General features: G+C 42.9%; 3 protein-coding genes, 1 long non-coding RNA gene and 3 other non-coding genes across 10 annotated transcripts; 2 read left to right on the top strand and 5 right to left on the bottom strand.

Annotated features, from left to right (window-relative positions):
* Positions 1-1,301: 1,301 nt before the first annotated feature.
* LOC108598319 (protein artichoke) lies at positions 1,302-9,170 on the top strand. The gene is made up of 5 exons (XM_017984935.1): positions 1,302-1,328; positions 4,067-4,227; positions 4,289-6,788; positions 7,191-7,314; positions 7,375-9,170. The coding sequence occupies exons 2-5, from the start codon at positions 4,100-4,102 to the stop codon at positions 9,168-9,170; spliced, it is 4,548 nt and encodes a 1,515-aa protein (XP_017840424.1). The 5' UTR covers positions 1,302-1,328; positions 4,067-4,099.
* On the bottom strand, positions 2,405-3,711 carry LOC108600065 (lipase 3). Its single transcript, XM_017987416.1, has 2 exons — positions 2,878-3,711; positions 2,405-2,823 (listed from the first exon to the last, which is right to left on the bottom strand). The coding sequence occupies exons 1-2, from the start codon at positions 3,700-3,702 to the stop codon at positions 2,440-2,442; spliced, it is 1,209 nt and encodes a 402-aa protein (XP_017842905.1). The 5' UTR covers positions 3,703-3,711; the 3' UTR covers positions 2,405-2,439.
* A 78-nt stretch (positions 9,171-9,248) lies between the features above and the next one.
* Positions 9,249-12,018, bottom strand: LOC108599277. Of its 2 annotated transcripts, none has more exons than XR_001915129.2 (11): positions 11,850-12,018; positions 11,586-11,638; positions 11,338-11,392; positions 11,109-11,157; positions 10,872-10,933; positions 10,639-10,688; positions 10,398-10,455; positions 9,978-10,220; positions 9,735-9,785; positions 9,487-9,541; positions 9,249-9,282 (listed from the first exon to the last, which is right to left on the bottom strand). It is a non-coding gene; the product is annotated as an uncharacterized LOC108599277 (long non-coding RNA). The 2 variants fall into 2 exon arrangements; XR_001915130.2 differs by having other exon boundaries at positions 9,978-10,032; positions 11,850-12,014.
* Positions 9,363-9,448, bottom strand: LOC117134829. Its single transcript, XR_004458876.1, has one exon. It is a non-coding gene; the product is annotated as a small nucleolar RNA Me18S-Um1356 (small nucleolar RNA).
* Positions 10,523-10,600, bottom strand: LOC117134811. The gene has a single exon (XR_004458858.1). It is a non-coding gene; the product is annotated as a small nucleolar RNA Me28S-Cm3227 (small nucleolar RNA).
* LOC117134810 lies at positions 11,470-11,552 on the bottom strand. The gene has a single exon (XR_004458857.1). It is a non-coding gene; the product is annotated as a small nucleolar RNA Me28S-Cm3227 (small nucleolar RNA).
* Positions 12,019-12,162: 144 nt separating the features above from the next.
* Positions 12,163-13,980, top strand: LOC108598897. 3 transcript variants are annotated; one of them, XM_017985659.1, is made up of 3 exons: positions 12,163-12,291; positions 12,474-13,210; positions 13,267-13,980. In XM_017985659.1, exons 2-3 carry the CDS (start codon positions 12,483-12,485, stop codon positions 13,712-13,714), a joined length of 1,176 nt encoding a protein of 391 aa, XP_017841148.1. In that variant the 5' UTR covers positions 12,163-12,291; positions 12,474-12,482; the 3' UTR covers positions 13,715-13,980. The 3 variants fall into 3 exon arrangements, with proteins under 3 accessions (XP_017841148.1, XP_017841147.1, XP_017841149.1); XM_017985658.1 differs by having other exon boundaries at positions 12,163-12,397; XM_017985660.1 differs by having other exon boundaries at positions 12,168-12,193.
* The last annotated feature ends 45 nt before the right edge of the window (positions 13,981-14,025 follow it).

Here is a 14,025-nt window from a genome sequence, read left to right as displayed (position 1 = left end):
CTTGAGTGTGCTGACGTTTGCACTTTGAGTAAATGAAATAAATAAGTAAATAGTATTTATAGATTTCAAATAACTGACAGTTGGGTCTCACAACTGTGCATATTTTTTCATGCTTAAATATACATTTTAGTTTAGTCTGTGTTTCATATATAAGGGAAGCATGCCCAGTTCCATGTGCAGCCAAGCAATCGAAAGCAAAACTGGCGACGCTTATTGTTATGATTTATGTAACTAACGAAAAAATAAGACAAACAAATGCAAGAGACTTATGAATCAAGCGCGCTATGAGGCCTTTAATTTAATTTGTCTAAAGTTGAGCCGAGCATAAAGCGGCCCAGGAAATGACAAAGAGATACTGAAAGCTTAAAAATGAAAGTGAAAACGAAATGCGCACATTTTAAAGTTGGGCACACATTTTTAATATATGTAGTTGATATATTATGTGTTACAATATTAATTAACAAAAACTAGTATGCAGAATTTCAATTTAAAGAGAATGAAACTTATCTGTGACTACAGCAAGGCATTGAGGATAAGATGAGTAAGCTTGAAGCACTAGCAGATTGCTGTTCAGCGATGTTGAATTGACTGAAAATAGAATGAATTGAATGAAAGATAATACGCGAAGATTTGCCTGCCTACTTAAAAAATCGTTAAACTAACTTAACTTGACTTGGCTGAGTACCTTACTGAACTTTTAATGATTGCTAAGCAGCTTTTACCAGCAAAGCACTTAAATAATATTCAAATTAAAGTCAGGGCTCGTTTGGCCTTCATTTTTCAACAAGCAATTTCCTCACATAATTCGCTAATTTCACTTGCAATTTCAAGGCATCCCACACAGCTATGACCCCAGCTTAGCATCCACACATGCAATCCACACGACTCAAACGCTATGAATTTGGTCTTAACTGAAGTGTGAGTGCGAATCAGCCAAGTGTGGCACTTGGCTATATTGCACAGGCAGGAAGCATAGACGGCGTTACGCCCCCGCATTCCAGTAAATGCTCAAAAACAGTTGACTTGAGTAATCTGTTGGCTTGGCTAACGTTTTGAAAAACAGTTTTAACGCGCATTTCAAACGAGACGGTTCGGCACAAGAAATAAACAATTCGCAGCTCAAACATAAATAAAACTAAAGTGTGTGTATTTTAATTGAATTGCAAAAGCAAAAGTGGGCTCGAAAGTGAAGTGTATTAATTAACAGTGAAGTGAAGTGCAGCTGCAACAAAGTTGTTGCCAAACAAACGAGCAACAGTGAATAAATAAAACAAACAAAATAATATTAATAAGCTGCAGGATATACTTAAGCCTGTTTTGCTGTAAAAGTAAGCTTAAACTAAAAATTTAAATGCAAAACTAATTGCAAGTTAGTCTACTAAATTATTATTATAATAATCTGACTGAATCGATCTTTGCTATGCAAAAAACCGTTTTAATGGCCAAGTTATCTACAATGTAGTATAAAGAACTAACAGTTATTTAATTAGTTGCGACTCGAAAGAAATCAGAGCAAAATATAACAAAACATGGTGAAATTGTCTCTCTACATTTAGACCTTCAAGATATTGCACTTAGTTGCGGCAGGCAGGTAGCTCCAGCTCAAAGTCTCACTGCTCCAACTCAGAGCTGGAAGCCCAAGAAATTACAGACAATGATGAAAACGACAATAATTTCAAGGTTCGTTTGATGTAAACTCGCCGACGCCGCCGCGCATGCGTAGAAAGAGACAGAGAGCGGGAAGGCAGCCAGGCAGCCCATTCAGTCAGTCAGTCAGGTGCCAAACAGCAGTATTAGCTTTAACTTTGGCTGCTGCCGTTTCACTCCATGTTTTGTTGCTGCTTCTTTTTTAAATGATTACAAAATTTTTGTTGAAAAGCCATGTATGTTACGCTTCTTGGCGCAAAAAGTTTCTTTTTTTTGTGTGTTACGCAGCTGCATTGAGTCTTATAGCCAAGATATGTTTAGCCATAGCCCTAACTAGTGGTTGGTACATATTTTGTAGAGCTTTGTTTATTAAAGTCTTTGGCTATTGCACAAGCTGGCTTACAACTTCCTGTGTTGTGCGTAGTCCATACTTATGAACTTTTGTAGATCAATCTATAAGATTTCTAGACGAGCGCTGTTTGGTAATCTAAACCACAGTCTGCTTCACATTATGGTTTGAGGCCAAGAACTAAGTTAATTAAATTAATATAGCTTGATTAACAAAGCTTAAGATTTTGAAATTGCTTACGCCTTTTCTCTTCAATAAATTTCCCTTTATGTGCGTCAAAGTTAATATTATTGTTAATCAATCAGCAGCAACTTGCTTAAAATATGTTTTATAGCTGCCTAATCTACGCTTCAAAAGAGGCAGTTACTATCTAATCTTTAGGCTAACATAAATTAACTAACTAAGCAGTTTGCTTATCTCGCTGCATTTATTTGAAATATTATTTAGTTTTCATATTTATTCATGCGTTCCACAACCAAATCGTTGATCAGCTCCTTCATATTCTTGGCCACTATAAAGTCCAGATGATTGAAGCTCTGCAGCGGCACACGATGATCCTCGATAAGTTGCGGCATTTTGGCTACCAGTGTATCCACATCCTGCGGTCCACACAGCGCATCATTGTTGCTGGAGTAAGAGTATGTGGGTGCGCTAATGAGACTCAAATCGTAGTCTGGTGGCGTATCCTGGCCATAGAGCTGGCGATTCTTTTTGATGCCCCAATCGTATTGACGGAATTCATGCGAGGCATAGGATTGTATATAATGTATGCCCTGATTGCTTGAGCTGCCAGCGGGATGTGTTTCAATCAACACCTGCATGGAACTCTGCAAGCAAAAATTATATTAAAAACAATTTTAAATGGGGCTTGTTGCACTTACAATATTCATGTTCTCATAGCCGCCATTGGCAAAGATTAGAAAAGCATTTTTGCAAACAGAATCATAGGCACTGCCAGTGCCGCAGCTGTTGTCCGCCAAGCGATTGATCAGATTGTTGTGCGGTATAAGCTCCGTGTCCACAAGCAGCTGATTCCACATGCCACCTGGTGTGCCCACCAAAGGACTTAGCAGTTTGAAAATTGGCGATGTGCCGTGCTCAAAGAAAGCGCAAGGCGCCAGCAAATGTCCTGACTTGATTTTCTCATTATACTCCGGACGCACGCTGAGCAGCGTCATGTAAACTGTTGTGCCCTGCGAGTGACCAGCATAGTGCAGCTGCTTGTGGCCCGTCTCTGGCAGAATATAATCAATCATGGCAGCAATGTCGATGGTGCCAATCTCATGCCAGTCGAAATGCCAAAACTTGGGACTGTTGATGGAGATGAAATTGTTAGCCCTGGAGTAAATGTTGCCACGCGCATTGCCCAGCCAAACGTCATAGCCAGCATCGGCTAGCAAATAGGCCAGCGAGTTGTCCGGCCCCGAAGACAGCCAACAGTCCGAGTTACTAAACAGTCCATGCTGCAGCAGTACCGGTTGACGTGGCTTATTCTGATTCTGCAGCTTGTGGGAATAGGGTATGCGGAAGAGCGTCAGCACATAGCCATCCTCAGTGACCAGCTCATGCGTCTCTGCGGGGTAACCATGTGAGCGTATGCGCTCATCCGACTTGACAATCTCATGCAGACAATAGCGTGGATCGTCTACGGCCAGCACCAGACCCAGACCTAGCACCAGTAGTCCTAGAAAAACGTAGAGACCCATAGTTTTGAGAGAAGAATGCTACTGCTTAATTTTAACAACTGAGCACATTTATATACAGCGAGTGGGCAGCTCACTTATCAACATAATAAACCATTCACTAATTCTGCAATCACAGCTGATAACTTCATTGATATATCTGGCTTATATACATATAAGTACATACTGTATTTAATAAATTTCTTTCTTTCAAATTTAAGATTAGTTGTAATTAAATCAAACAAATTGATAGGTTTCATAATTAATGTTAGAATTTATTTCTATATAAATTCTAAATCCAAACGAGCTTAAGAGCTACTTTGAATCTAAATCGAACCAATCTAAACTAAGCGTATACTTAATATTATCACTAAAATTCATTCTCCAGTTACTTAGCAATGTTGTAAGCCGTCAATGCATAATGCTGTTGGTACCTACGATACTGTTAATCAGCGCCTGGTCTCTGCTAGTCAGCGCAGATAGTTGTCCACCCTCTGAGGCGATACTGCCCTGTCGCTGCTCGCTGCGTGGCAAAGAGATACAAATATGGTAAGCACATGCAACAGCAGCAACTTAAGCGTGCAACTTACATTTCATTTCCATGCCACAGGTGCTCCCACAGCAATCTGCCGCAGATTATGGACGGCTTAAAGTCCGTGGAGCGCAATATCAAAAGTAAAATCGATGAGCTGGTGCTGGAGAACAATCAGCTGCCGGCGCTGCCCGGACGCTTCTTTGGCAATCTGCAGGTGGTGCGTCTGATGTTGCGCTACAATAGCATCGAGCGTGTGTCCAATGGCTGGCTGAACGAGCTGGAGAACAGTCTGGTGGAGATATTCATAGTGGAGCCACAGCTGCGCAGCATTCCTGTGGAGAGTCTGAACGGCATGATTAATATGCTGGCCATAACGATACAAAGCGATGAGCTCAAGCATTTGCCAGACTTTTCGGGGCTGTTGAGCTTGACCTATCTGAGTGTTCAGAGCGCTTCGTTGACAACACTGCCGGTGCACAGCTTTCGGCATCTGCCCAAGCTGCAGCATATACATATCCAAGGTGGCTCGGGTCTTACGCGCTTGGAGGCGGGTCTCTTTGATGGTTTGATCTCTCTCAAGAATCTGGATCTCAGTCGCAATGCGCTCAACTGGATTCATCTGCGTGCGCTGTCCAGGCTGCCCAACTTGCTGAGCCTCAAGCTGAGCTACAATCAAATCAGCGATGTGGGCATGATTGGGCGCATTGTCAAGGATCTGGAGCATCTGAAGAAACTGCGCCTGGATCACAATGCCATCAACATCATCGAAGATGGCTCCTTTGTGGATCTGCCTAACCTAAGTGAGCTGCATTTGAATGATAATCGCATTACGGAGCTGCAATACGGCGCCTTCCTGCGCACGCCGCAGCTCAAGACAATTTATTTGCACAACAATTTGATACGGCGCATACATCCGGAGTCGCTGCTGCAGGCTTCGGGCAGCGGCGTCGAGTCCGTGCATATTTACAACAATGAGATTGCTCATGTGGAGGCACTGCGTGCGCTGCTGGATGCGCTGCCGACGCTGCGGTTTCTGGACATGTCCAGCAATCTGCTGCATGAGCTGCCCTATGGCGCGCTGCGTGGTCATGGCACGCTGGAGCAACTGCATCTGAACAACAATCAGCTGCGTTTGATTGAACGTGATGCGCTGATGGCCATGCCCGCCTTGCGGGAGCTGCGCATGCGCAACAATAGTTTGAGCTCGGAGCTGCCGCTGCCCTTTTGGAATCTGCCAGGTCTGAAGGGTCTGGATCTGGCGCAGAATCAATTTGTGCGCGTGGATTCGCAGCTGCTGGCGGGCTTGCCTTCGCTGCGTCGTCTCGATCTCAGCGAGAATGGACTGAGCGAGCTGGCTGCCAATAGCTTTCGCCACAACAGTCTGCTGGAGACGCTCAACATCTCGTACAATGCCTTGAATCACATACAGCCCGGCACGTTTAAGCACTTGGAGCGCCTGTTTGAAGTGGATGCCAGCTATAATCAGCTGAGCCAGGTCATACCTGGACTGCCGCAGATTGTGGAGCGCATTTCGTTGCGTGGCAACCGCTTGAGCAGTTTGCCTGCAACCGGCAGCAAAGCGCTGCAGCTGCCCAATCTGCGCATGCTAGATCTTAGCCAGAATCGCTTGGAGCAGCTGCCACGACATGGTTTTCAGTCAGCGCCCGAGCTGCGCGTGCTTAGTCTGGCGCAGAATCAGTTGCGCCTGCTGGAGGACACCGCGTTCATTGGCATACAGCGCTTGGAGCTGCTGCATTTGCAGGATAATCAGCTCAGCCAGGCGGATGAGCGTGCGCTGCTGCCGCTGGCCGAGCTGCGCAATCTTAATTTGCAGTCCAACAAACTGGAGGCCATTACGGATAACTTCTTCTCCAACAACAGTCGACTGGAGCAGCTGGATCTGTCCAGAAATCTTATACGCAGCATTTCACCCACAGCCTTTGACAATCAGCGCTCCTTGGAGTATTTGGATCTGTCCGGCAATACGCTGCAGGACATATCAGTGGGTCTGGGAAATTTGCGCAATTTACGTGACATTGATCTCAGCTACAATCAAATCTCACGCGTGCAATCCGATGTCATCAATGCCTGGCGCAATGTCGTCGAAATACGGCTGTCCAATAATCTCATAGCGGAACTCCAACAGGGCACGTTCAAGCAACTGCCCAAGCTGCAGTATCTCGATCTGAGTAGCAATGAAATCTCCAGCGTGCAGCCCGGTGCACTGCAGCAGCTCGATGAGCTGCAGGAATTCGTGCTGGCCGACAACAAGCTGGTGGAGCTTAAGGATCATGTGTTTGAGCAGCTGCCCACACTGCTGGCCTCGCATTTTCAGTACAACAAACTGCGCTTCATTTCCCCTGAGAGTTTCCACAATGCCAACTCGCTGGTCTTTCTCAATCTCTCCAACAATCAGTTTCGCAATTTAGAGAACACAGGCTTGCGCAGCATGCGCAATCTTGAAGTGCTCGATCTGTCCACCAACGGGGTCAAGCTGGTGTCCACAATGCCGCTCAAGTCGCTCAATTGGCTGGTGGAGCTGAAAATGGACAACAATCAGATATGTAGAATACAAGTGAGTGACTAAATCAAATTAAATACAATAGTTAATTTAATAAGCTAAGTAATATTATATTAAAAGTTTTTAATGAAATCCTGGCTGTGCCCATTGTGCCGACAGTTCTTTGACTGCTCAGCAGTCACTGATGCTTTTATTTCTATTGCCTCCCTCCCCTACGCATACACGCTCATTGCTTTGCGCTCTCACTTTTCTGCTCATTCGTTGTAGTGGCGCTTTGTGCTGTCTCTCTTTTCCTACGCTCCAACGCTGCTACTGCTGAGAACTGTAACTGTAAATTTGCGTTGTTGCCTTTGTCAAGAGCGCTTTCTTTTAACTTACAAACAAACTAATTATGTATTGCTGTATAATGTTAATAAACAATTTAACTATTTATCCTTTTTATTTACTGTTTGCTAGGGCTCTCCATTTGAAACCATGCCCAGACTGCGAGTGCTCTCTATGCGCAACAATCAACTGCGCACCATTAAAGAGCGCACTTTTCGTAATTTAAGAGGGAACATAGCCATACTCGATGTGGATGGTAAGTAAATAGCATCCAACTGAATAAGCATTTAATATCCACATACATGCCACATTGCAGGCAATCCCATTGACTGCAACTGTGAGATGCAGTGGCTTTCTGTCTGGCTGCAGGAGACCAATTTTCCGTATGGTCCTGGTCCAAAATGCCAGGATGGTCGTCTGCTGCGTGCTGCACGCATGGAGCGCAGCCTGTGCGCTGGCTTGGATCTCTACCAGGGTGAGGGCAACAATGAGCGCATTGCCGGCAATCAATTGCCGCTGCTCAATGAGCATGGCGATGTGTTTCAACGTGATCTGCCCGAGGAATTCAATGATGAGTGCGAAGCAGGCGAGCGTCCCATGGTGAGCGAAAGCGAATACTTTTACGATCAGTATGTGGACTCTACAGATGCGCCGGAGTCCAGCAATGTGGTAGTCAGCAGCTCACAACGTCCCAAAGCGACGCCACCGCCAATAGATCCGAACAACACTTTGCTGCACACCAAGTACTTCAACAGACGCCCACAGCCGCCGGCAGGAGCGGGCTCGCCCTTTACCTTCTTTGGTTATCCCATACCCAGTTTGAGCTTGGGCCGCTTCTTTGGCTTTGGCGAGCGCGGACGCAAACAGCGCACAGATCAGTCGGATGAAATGCCTGCCACGCATCGCATGGCGCATATCAATCTGCCCACAGGGCGTGGCAAAACGCGCATGTATCAACCCAACAGCGCCGAGTTTGAAAAGTATTTGCAGCAACAGCGAAAGATAGACGCAAGTACGAGTAGCTCCGTGGAGGAGGCGTCGTTGAGCAATGAGAGTGTTGGCGTTCTCGGTGGTGGGGCCACCAGCACAGTAGGCGTATTTCGCACCACCTTTCGGGAACCGGCGAGCATTGAGCGTGGCGGCTTTCGGCCTATTGTGCCCGCCCATGTGGGCGGTTTTATGCCAGTGCATGATCCGCAGCAACGTCGCGGTCTGGTGGAGCCGGTGAACGTGACCAGCAGCAAGCCGCATCCAGAGCGACACTTTGTGCCCGTTGCAGTGCGGCAGGAGCATGTGGAAGCGTCGCCTAGACCACAGCCAACAAGCAGCGCTGAGAGCCAAGAGACAGCCACGTACTATGTGACCGAAACCACGCCGGATGTAACCACACAGATGCCCATTATGCGCAATACGAAGCCCATGACTACAGCGAGTAGCAGAGCAACGTCAACTACGACTACGACCGTTGCCAGCATCAGCAAAAGCAGCGAGCAGCAGCTTGAGGATTCACAATACGACGATGAAGATCTGGAAGCACAGTCCGTAACACTGCTGCGGCCACCCAAGCTGCCGCAATCAACCACAGCGGAGACCATTTTATTAATACCGCCGCCAGAAGAACATGAAGCGCAAATCAAAAGTCAATCCTGGCTATCCAGCACCACGCCTTTAGTACCCAATGACTACCAGCTGACGCCAAGCACTCCTCGAGCTGCTGCTGCTGCGCGTCCAGCTGGCGGACGTTCAACCATTACCAAAGTATACACGCCACATCAGCAGCTGGCGCAGCCCACTGCAGAGGAATATCAGCGCACCACGCCCAGCGCTGACAACGAGAGCTTCGCCAGCGAGCAAATAACCAGGCAGGCGCAGAAACGCACGGATACGGAGCCAGTGCCTGCCGAGCGTAAAGATGGCATGGACTGGTATTATGAGAGCTTTAAAAAGAAACGCGACTTTACAGACCGTAGTCCAACGGTGCATGCAGCTCCAGCGCACAAGGAGGTGCTCTATGGCCAAGTGGCGCCCGAATTCAGTGGCAGCCACAGTTGGCAACAGTTGAATAAAAAGGAAGTAATCTTTCTTTTGTTGTGGCTACTTTGGAATTGTTAAACAGTTGTACACAAGAAGTTTTACTCATAAGTTTATTTTTATTATTATTTTATTCCATTAGTTAATTATAATTTTGCAATGTGAATTTTTTTAATAAAGCCAGTGGTCCAAACTGTAAAAAACAAGAAAATAACCACTGTTAATAAATCATTTAAAACGACTTTTGATTCAAATACATTTTAAGAAAAGTACTCAATGTCAGATGGTGATGCATGTTAAATTAGATTTCAACATAATTGCTCTGATGTGGGTTATGAAGTTATCATCAGTTGAGTTTGGATTCTTAAAACTTATTTTATATAGCTGGGAAGCTCACCTTTAGAAAAAGCTTGCATATATCACTAAGTTCTTCAGTGTTAACTGCATCGTATCTAAAATTAAAAGAAAAAACATTCATTAGTATGTTTTATACTTAGTGCTTAAATAGTTTACTATATTAAAGCAATTCAGTTGGGGAAAGAAGACAAGACAGCATGGCTTTGAGTATCTCAGTAGAAAAACCCGAATGGGGTATTTCATCATTTAGAATCTTATCTTGTTGTACTATATTTTAAAGAGGCTCACCTTAATAATTGTTTGAACACCAGAAACAGTCAAACCAAGCAGTTTCACAAGCTGAAATTATAGAAATAGTAATTTATAAGTAAAATTTACAAAAAATCTTTGTAATATCTTTATGAAAAAATTTGTTCAGTCGTTGAAAGATTGACCGCATGGTTTTTATGGGTTCTGCTCAGTAGAGGGATCCTGATTGAGGATTGCTCATCAGATAATTTATATAATAGTTAAATCTAATAGTCAACACACCTTTTATCCTATAATCCAAATCGATGCGGAGAGTATTTTGTAGTACATTCAACCACTGCAAATTAAATTTTTCTATCAGTTTCGTTCTTAAACATTATTAAATAATGCATTGCAAGTTTGTAATCAGACGTTGTAAGATTGACCGCATGGTTTTTAATGGGTTCTACTCAGTAGAGGGATCCTGATAAAGGATTGTTCATCACCTCAATCAACACAACAGTCATATATCGGTTTGAAACATACCTGTAATATAAAGAAATATATTTTATTAATTAACTGCTTGTTACCAAAGTAATTTTTGAACATATAACTAATCAGTTAAGAAAAGTTGTAACATGTGTGTTTCTAATGAACTATACTAGGGTAACATCATTTAAAAACATAAACTATTGTGTATGTGTGAATGTGAATGAATATTACCTTTTGTGTAATTAAAAGTGCTCTCCCATTAATAGTGCGATTTTCACTTCAGTTCAGTCTGAAAAAGAAATAAAATTCATATTATAGCAAACTCTTGTTTAATTTAAAAGTTAATTTGTAATATGACTTTATCAGTATCCTTTTGGTTAATTTTGCTTTGGTTGGTCAGCATAGCTTTCAGAGTAAAATTCTCATCAAGAAATGATTAATTTTTAGTTTAAAAATAAATTTAGTAACTCACCTTAATACCCTCGGCTGTTAGATAAATGCTCAGAAGTCCATTGAATCAAACTGTAAGTAGAATTTAAATATGGTAAGTTAAACTTGTTGTACAACACACAAAGTATTTTGTTTAATTAAGTTGTCAGAAAATTTTCTCCGCATTTTCTACTCAGTAGAACGAAAGTTATGATAGATAAGGGTTATTCATCATATAAATTGGACTACCTAACAAAAAAACAAAGTTAAAATTACCTGTAAAATGGAAATCACAACTCGTTGCGCAGCAGACTTTAATATTCATTGTTGAACTTGAGCTGTAAGTAAAATAAACATTAATTAATTAATTGATAACGTTGCTAAAGCTCAATTGTTTTTTGTAAAATTCAGTTGCAAAAATTGCAGCCATGGGGTTTAAAAGCACGGAAATCATACGGTAATTACTTTCATCAGACTGATATTAACAAAAACTGAATAAAATAAGAAACTTACCTTGTAGAAGCGCAATAAAAGAAGATAGTTCATCCCATTTTGCTGCATGCTGTAATCAATAGAATCTAAGCATTAACCAGTTGCCAAATTTAATAAGTTAGACTTAAATAAATATTTATCAGTTGCAATAATTGCAGCCATGGGGTTTAAAAGCATGGAAATCATACGGTAATTACTTTCATCATTTTAGAAATTCCATTCTAATAAACGCAGATAAACAAATACTAACCTTAAGTTTCAAGTGTCGCTATGCCATGAGGAATATGTACGAACTTGTAGATCAGCTAAAATAGAGATAAAAAAAATAAATTGAGGTTAGGCTCGACTCATATCTTTACTAAAAATAGTTTAAATTTTCTTTTATTTATCAGAATCCTTTTGGTTTAAATTTTAAGTTGTGAATCAACAGCACTTTGTTCAGATTGAACTTATCATCATGAAAAATTAACTAAAAGATGTAAACTTATTTAAACTTACCATAAGGGGTGCTCCATAGTGCAAGTGCCGGCATTTGCAAGCCACGTGTGTAGCTATAAAAGATAATGAACAGGTTTATATTGGCATAAATAGTTTATAAAAATACACTGTATATTCGTATTTATCAGTTGGCCGTTCTTATTCTTTCTACAGGAAAAGAATGCTAGCTAGTCTTTTGCAAGATTTCGCTAACATTCGACTCTTCAGATCAAGAACATTCATCAATTAAATGAAATATTAACATGCATTTCTACACATACTCACTTTAAATCTTCCAATTCCATTGGCATCCTGTACTTTTATTAACTCTTCTTTGCCTTATAGTTATTGAAATTGTTTATATTTTTTTGTAGCACCGTCATTTTATTATATTTCATTAAATTTTTAATAAATGTGCCCCAAATTTGAGACACTCAGAATCACGTCTTCACTGCTTGACAAAATGATTAGGAAAGGAGAATTGAGCAGATTTGGACAGCCAACTCGAAGAAAATTAAGCAAGTATCATCCACAAGTGTGTGACCATATGTTGCTCATTGGTCTATTGCGTTCACGGTTCATTTGTGATGAACTATTTCCCAACGCGATAACCAGCACTGGTTGTTAATGTTAGTAAAGAAAAACAATTAGGGTAAAAAATAAAAGAATTGGCGCACTTTTGGCAAACAAAACTAAGCAATATAAAAATAGCTAAGCAATCAGCAAGGTAAATGGCAGAGGTCACCAACAAATGCTAAATGCATGGAAGCAGTGCAAACGAAGAACAGTTTTGGCTTGTAAACGACTTCAGCACTAGAGTTGTGGTATATCCTGTAAAACACGGATAAAATAATAAAATCGACAAAGCTTACAATCAATATCTTTGTATTTCTTTTTCGTATGCTACAGGGTTTAACAATGACGACCACAACACCCACCCTGCAAACGCGCATTGCACTTGCTGAGATTCCTGATCGCTTGGAGGCGCTCCGAGTGGGCGTAACGCATACACCGACAAATGCTCGCCGCCCACCTGATGAGCCCACGCCAGCCACAACAGCCAACACTCCCACGGGAACAGCCAACGGTGGCCTGGGACTGCGTGTGGACAACGATATGAATGTGGCTCAGGCGCAGGACTTTAGCTTCTCACCACTGCCATCGCCAGATGAATTGATTATACGCCAGCGCGGGCGTCGCCGTTTCACCACAACCTTCTCGCCAGACAATTGCGGCATTGCAGCCGGCAGCAGCAGCACGAATGCTGTGCGTAGTCCCTTCCAGCGCACACCCACCAAAAATCTACAATTAACCAGCGGCATGATACTGCGCAGCTCGCCGCGTAAACGTCTAACTATGGGCAGCACACCACCTGAGCCAATGGCCATGGATACATATTCGCCCCTTAAATTGAGCAGCACCAAGCAACAGCTCTGGCCAGGTACGCCGATTGTCAAGAAACTAAAAATGGACGATCACCCAGTGGCGCAGAGCAATAGCGATGTGCCGCTGCCAACGCTGCTGCAGGGTCTCTCACAGCAGCAGCTCATCGATATAATCATGTGCAATATTAAGCAAGACACAGTGACGGCCACACAAAGCGCTGAGGAACAAATACGCACACAACTGCCCACACCAGACATAAGGTAAGCGTACAACTAAGCAGCAGCTCGTACTTTACGTAATTCTTAATTATTCGCAGTTTGTTGGAGCAGGAGTTACACTATGCCAAGCGATTAATCTTCAAATCACTGCCTACCTCGCGCCTGTGCAAGAAAACAGACGCCGCTGCCTACTCCAAGGCAGCCATACACCTGCACGAATTCAAGCGCTTGCTTCAGACACAAGCCAAGCGCTTGCACGACTCCACGCACTGGGATGCGCTGATAGATTATGTAAACATGGCCTGGCAATGTGTGGCCAGCACGCCCAACTGGGAAAGCAATTCGCACAATGCTGTGCGACGTCAATGTTTCAAATTGTTGGCCTGCTCCTGCTATGCAGCAATCAAGAACGGCGGCATACGGCTGGGACAGACACGACTGGAGGCTCTGGAACGCAATCTGCGCGAGTGGTCCAAGGACTATGAGGATGTGCTGTCCTGTGTGAATGTGCTGCAGCGCACGCTGAACAATCGTACCAGCTTATAGAACTCTGCAAGTTGGTTAGACTACTACGCATAGAATTAGGACCGACTTGCTGAGCTTGAGGTTTAGTGGACCGTTTTAGCATTTAAGCCAATCATATTTGCCATGTTTTTAATGACTCCATGAGCAACAACGAGCAACATTTACACTTTTAATTCTGTTTATGCACTACGTGTTGTTTATTTGTACGCTTAATTTGTAATTTTACTGCATGCAAACGATCACAAAACAATCTATGTAATATTTTTAAGCTATAGTACGAATGAAACTAAAACTAATACACATATATATATTATATAGTTATACAAATCTAT

The sequence above is a fragment of the Drosophila busckii genome, chromosome 3L (genome assembly GCF_011750605.1).
Source record: "Drosophila busckii strain San Diego stock center, stock number 13000-0081.31 chromosome 3L, ASM1175060v1, whole genome shotgun sequence".
Taxonomy (NCBI): Eukaryota; Metazoa; Arthropoda; class Insecta; order Diptera; family Drosophilidae; genus Drosophila; species Drosophila busckii.
Note: the sequence above shows the minus strand (reverse complement) of the source record. Positions and strands in the feature narration are given on the sequence as shown.

Coding starts and splice junctions, on each gene's coding strand:
- LOC108600065 (XM_017987416.1), bottom strand. CDS start 3,702: ATGGGTCTCTACGTTTTTCTAGGACTACTGGTGCTAGGTCTGGGTCTG. Junction 2,824..2,877: donor GCTATGAGAACATGAATATT/GTAAGTGCAACA, acceptor TTTTGCTTGCAG/AGTTCCATGCAGGTGTTGAT.
- LOC108598319 (XM_017984935.1), top strand. CDS start 4,100: ATGCTGTTGGTACCTACGATACTGTTAATCAGCGCCTGGTCTCTGCTA. Junction 4,228..4,288: donor GGCAAAGAGATACAAATATG/GTAAGCACATGC, acceptor TCCATGCCACAG/GTGCTCCCACAGCAATCTGC. Junction 6,789..7,190: donor ATCAGATATGTAGAATACAA/GTGAGTGACTAA, acceptor ACTGTTTGCTAG/GGCTCTCCATTTGAAACCAT.
- LOC108598897 (XM_017985658.1), top strand. CDS start 12,323: ATGCATGGAAGCAGTGCAAACGAAGAACAGTTTTGGCTTGTAAACGAC. Junction 12,398..12,473: donor CTAGAGTTGTGGTATATCCT/GTAAAACACGGA, acceptor CGTATGCTACAG/GGTTTAACAATGACGACCAC. Junction 13,211..13,266: donor CTGCCCACACCAGACATAAG/GTAAGCGTACAA, acceptor AATTATTCGCAG/TTTGTTGGAGCAGGAGTTAC.